Genomic DNA, 4071 nt, shown 5'->3' on the forward strand with positions numbered 1-4071 from the left:
ACCACTCTTAAGCTTATTTTCTGTGTGTTGAATGCCTGCTGTAGTGGGTGACATCCTTGTTAGTGTTTATGATGCGTCTTCATTGCTCTGCCTCCGTAAGTGAAACTGATGATCTTGTTGCTCTGGGTGATTAATAATCTTGAACGACAGCTACTTTTAATAAAACTCTGAGGAAGAAATGAGGACTTCAAAACCAAAACTATTCACAAACTGTCAGAGCCATGAAAATAGGGAAAACTGTTTGTCTATGCTGGCAGATTCCTTCCCAACATATCCTTGTTCTAATCAATATACTGTGTTTACACTAGAGATGGACCGATCCGATATTACGTGTCGGTCCGATACTGACCTAAATTACTGGATCGGATATCGGAGAGAAATAAAAAATGTAATCCGATCCATTAAATATCACAAGAGCACCTCACAAAACTTGCCACATGGCCTAACTCGGCTCATAACCGTAGCACGTCGGAGCAGTGTGGTCACGTGATAGAGCGGCTGTGGTGCGAGACGGTCGGCGGTCTGGTTGAGTATTTGGAGCCTCGCTACCAAACGGTCATTTCATCTCCGAGGAAGTGATCCCAGAGAAGTAAAGCAAGTGTGTAAGTTCATCTCTGAATGTTTGTAAAGCATTCCCACGTTAAGCTTAACAAACGATATATGGAGCGACTGCCTCCCCCTCCCTCTCCTGCTGCTACTTCAATCATGAAACTGATCAATGATCAGCTGATCGGCTTTTCTCTCTTGTTTGTTTTTGGCCCACTTTGCTTTTCAAGAGACAGAAAAGGGCAGCTCAGAATTGAAATGCACACATGTTCATATCTCAGATTTGCTCTTTTGACTAAATTGGGACTGTGCATAAAAAAACAAGTTAATGCAATTGCATCCATCCATTATGTTCCCCTCATTCAAATTTGGACACCTCTGGCAGCAGGGTATTCCATACATCCTTCGTGCAACATCAGCAACATCAGCAGTATTGCAGGTATTGTATTGAATTGTCAAGGTGGAGAGGGGGGGGGGGGGGGGGGGGGGGGGGAGAGTCCCCTGAGGGCGGTTCCCAGACCTCCAAAGGGAGGTGCCTGGGAGACATCTTAACCAGTGCGCAAGTCACCTGATCTTGCTCCTTACAACATGCAGGAGAGTCAGCACCTCGGAGTCAGAGTCTGAGTCCTACAAGTCTGAGGCCACAAAAACAGTGGAAGTCTCCCACTGTGTTGGAGAAGAGATGCTGCCTCAAGCAAGGGAGTTCAAGCATTTTGAAATCTTATTGGACCAGCAGATTGGTGCAACATCAGCAGTATTGCAGGTATTGTATTGAATTGTCAAGGTGACGAGAGCACCAAGTTGAAAGACTGAGACAGTCCATCTACGTCCCAACTCTCATGAAATTTGGGTAATGACCAAAAGGTCGCAAACTCATGCAGTTGAAATGACAGTATGGTGGCTGGGTTCATTCTTAGAGAAAGGGTGAGAGCTCAGATGACTGGAGGCATAGTGTGGAGTAGAGCCGCTGCTCCAGCATATCGAAAGAAGACAATAAATGCAATACTTTTGTTAACCCCTTGAATTATAGCTTAAAGTCTACACTTCAATCAGATTTTATTTATTTATTTTAAATGATCAGTTTCTCCCTTTATTAACCACCTCTCAGTCAGCTGAGAGGAAACATTAACACGTTTCGAGCCACAGCTATAAGGCCACCCTGCCTCCCCCTCAATGACATGTGGGACAGGCTCCAGCCCAACTGTGACCCTGAACTGGATAAGCAGATGATGCATGGATGCGGTAAGACTAGGGGTGGAACAATCCTCAAACAGACTGAAACTGTGACACAAACACAATGCAGCGCTATCGTCCTGTACTCACCCTGTACTGAAACTGCATTAGTTACATTAGAATAGCTCAAATGTAGTATTTTTGGCTTCGTAAAACATGCCAGTAGTAGTGGAGCAGTAGCACTACCTGACACAGGCAGTCTCACCAGGCCTGACTGGCTTTGTATTGGATTTAATTTGTATTTTTAATTTTCAAATTGGCTTATTTAAGAATATTTGTCATTAAAAGAAAAACAATTAATATTTATCGTTTTAAGAAGGTCGTGGGTTTTTTCTTTTATTGTTGTGCGCTCCCACCCGGGAGGAAGTTGCTCTCCACGCCATTCTTCAGCATTGGTAGTTAACATGAACAGCTGCGTGTAAACCAACGGTGCGACCCCCTCTAGTGTCTACCTGGCGGGGTGTTGATAAGGACGACCTCCACCCCTGTGGCCTTTCTGACTCTCTGAAGCTCCTGTAGATCCGAATCGTACAGCCACGCTGCCTCCACAGCCTGAAATCCAGCCGCGGCTGCTGCTAATATTCTCTGGCTGAAGTCCGGAAGCTCTGTGAACAGCCACGAAATATTCGCACAAAACTTCAGTGGAGCCATTCTGTTAAACTTCCGAGGCCAACGACCGAGTTCAGCCGTCCAGCTGAACTTTCTACGTGCTAACAGACAGGGAGGAGCTACGCTAAGCTAGCTACATTTCCGTCGGTCTGGACCGGAAATGGAAAGCAAACCTTTCAAAATAAAATAAATATTATTTGAATTTTTATGTATATAGAACACAGTTCCTTGAAAATGTTCTGACGTAAAGCTAAAATATAATTAAAACAAATCACCATTGATATTCAATTGTTTTACACCACATAAAACCATTCGGGGCCGAACAAAATTCATGAAATAATTAGAGCCCTTTATTGTGAAAAATAAACCGGAAACGTTAATCTTAGAACGTCAGAGGAGACCGGTGTTATCGTCACGTGATTGGCAGCGTGCGTCCTTGCTTGTTTTTCTAAATCCAGTACGATTATAATTTTATTTAATCTTATTTTATTTTACTTTGTTTTAAAATACACTGTCTCCAAAACAAGGGGCAGCACGGTGGCACGGTGGTTAGCACTGTTGCCGCACAGCAAGAAGGTCCTGAGTTCAATTCAGGGTCTTTCTGTGAGGAGTTTGCATGTTCTCCCCGTGTTTGCGTGGGTTCTCTCCGGGTACTCCGGCTTCCTCCCTGTGTCCAAAGACATGCAGTTTGTGGGGATAGGTTAATTGGTTAATCCAAATTGCCCATAGGTGTGAATGTGAGTGTGCATGGTTGTCTGTCCCTGTGTGTTGGCCCTGCGACAGACTGGCGACCTGTCCAGGGTGTACCCCGCCTCTCGCCCTATGACAGCTGGGATAGGCTCCAGCGCCCCCCGCGACCCTGAACAGGATAAACGGACGCAAATGGATGGATGTCTCCAAAACAATAATGAGTTAAAAACAGTGTTTATGTAATATGTTCAACTCCAGCATCTCAATGTTTGTTTTCCTTGTTGCTTTCTTTTCTTTACTTTGTTCGTTTTTTGCTTGTTTGTTTGTTCTTTTGTTTTATTTAAAGACAAATCACAAATGCAAAAAAACGTATTTCAGGACACTGTTTTTGAAATAAAACTCTATTACTGAACTGTACATTAATTTACTTATCACACACTTACAAAAAACTGATATCATACATTATTGCTCTGGTTCATTTGATTCTTTATTATTTGACTTATTTCAGTCTTTTTTCTTTCCATTTAGCAGTTTTGGTTCGTTATAAAACATCTGTCATGTTTATCATTTTAGACCTTCAGATTGTGAGGTTTGGCAGCTCAGTTTATCCCCAGTTTGTGCTCTTACATGGGCTTCTAGCTAACAACAACTATTCACATCATCCATATGTGACATTTTTCCATTGTGAAAAGGCTCTTTTAGTAAGTTCTCAGCTTACATCTGTGTTTCCCATCCTGGATTCCAGCAGGCTGCTAGCTGTGGTTTGATTCTGAAGCAGAGGTGGACCTTGGGGTTACAAATATAGTTTTTGTTGTGCTCTGAGCTGAATGTTTTTTTCTCAATCCAGATATGATATCCAGCAACAATATCAACCTTCTGGGTTTTCCAAACATTGCAGATCTGTATCTGTTAGAGGAATTGGTGCTTATCTGTGGCCTGTCACCTACTGATAGGCACAAACCAGGGTTATCTTAACTTGAATTCACAGTAGCT

At 43.0% G+C, this 4071-nt stretch overlaps 1 protein-coding gene across 2 annotated transcripts in view; it reads right to left on the reverse strand.

Annotated features, from left to right (window-relative positions):
- Window positions 1–2532, reverse strand: part of hyi (hydroxypyruvate isomerase) — an 11966-nt gene extending 9434 nt beyond the window's left edge. Inside the window, exon 1 of one of the 2 annotated variants that reach the window (XM_042222140.1) lies at window positions 2232–2532. In XM_042222140.1, coding sequence (XP_042078074.1) covers window positions 2232–2430 — 199 coding nt within the window. In that variant the 5' untranslated portion in view covers window positions 2431–2532. The remainder of the gene's footprint in view (window positions 1–2231) is intronic. The other variant, XM_005923469.2, reaches the window with a different exon arrangement.
- Window positions 2533–4071: the final 1539 nt, after the last annotated feature.

Source organism: Haplochromis burtoni, unplaced genomic scaffold (assembly GCF_018398535.1).
Source record: "Haplochromis burtoni strain Fernald_Lab_line unplaced genomic scaffold, NCSU_Asbu1 Contig_5, whole genome shotgun sequence".
Taxonomy (NCBI): domain Eukaryota; kingdom Metazoa; phylum Chordata; class Actinopteri; order Cichliformes; family Cichlidae; genus Haplochromis; species Haplochromis burtoni.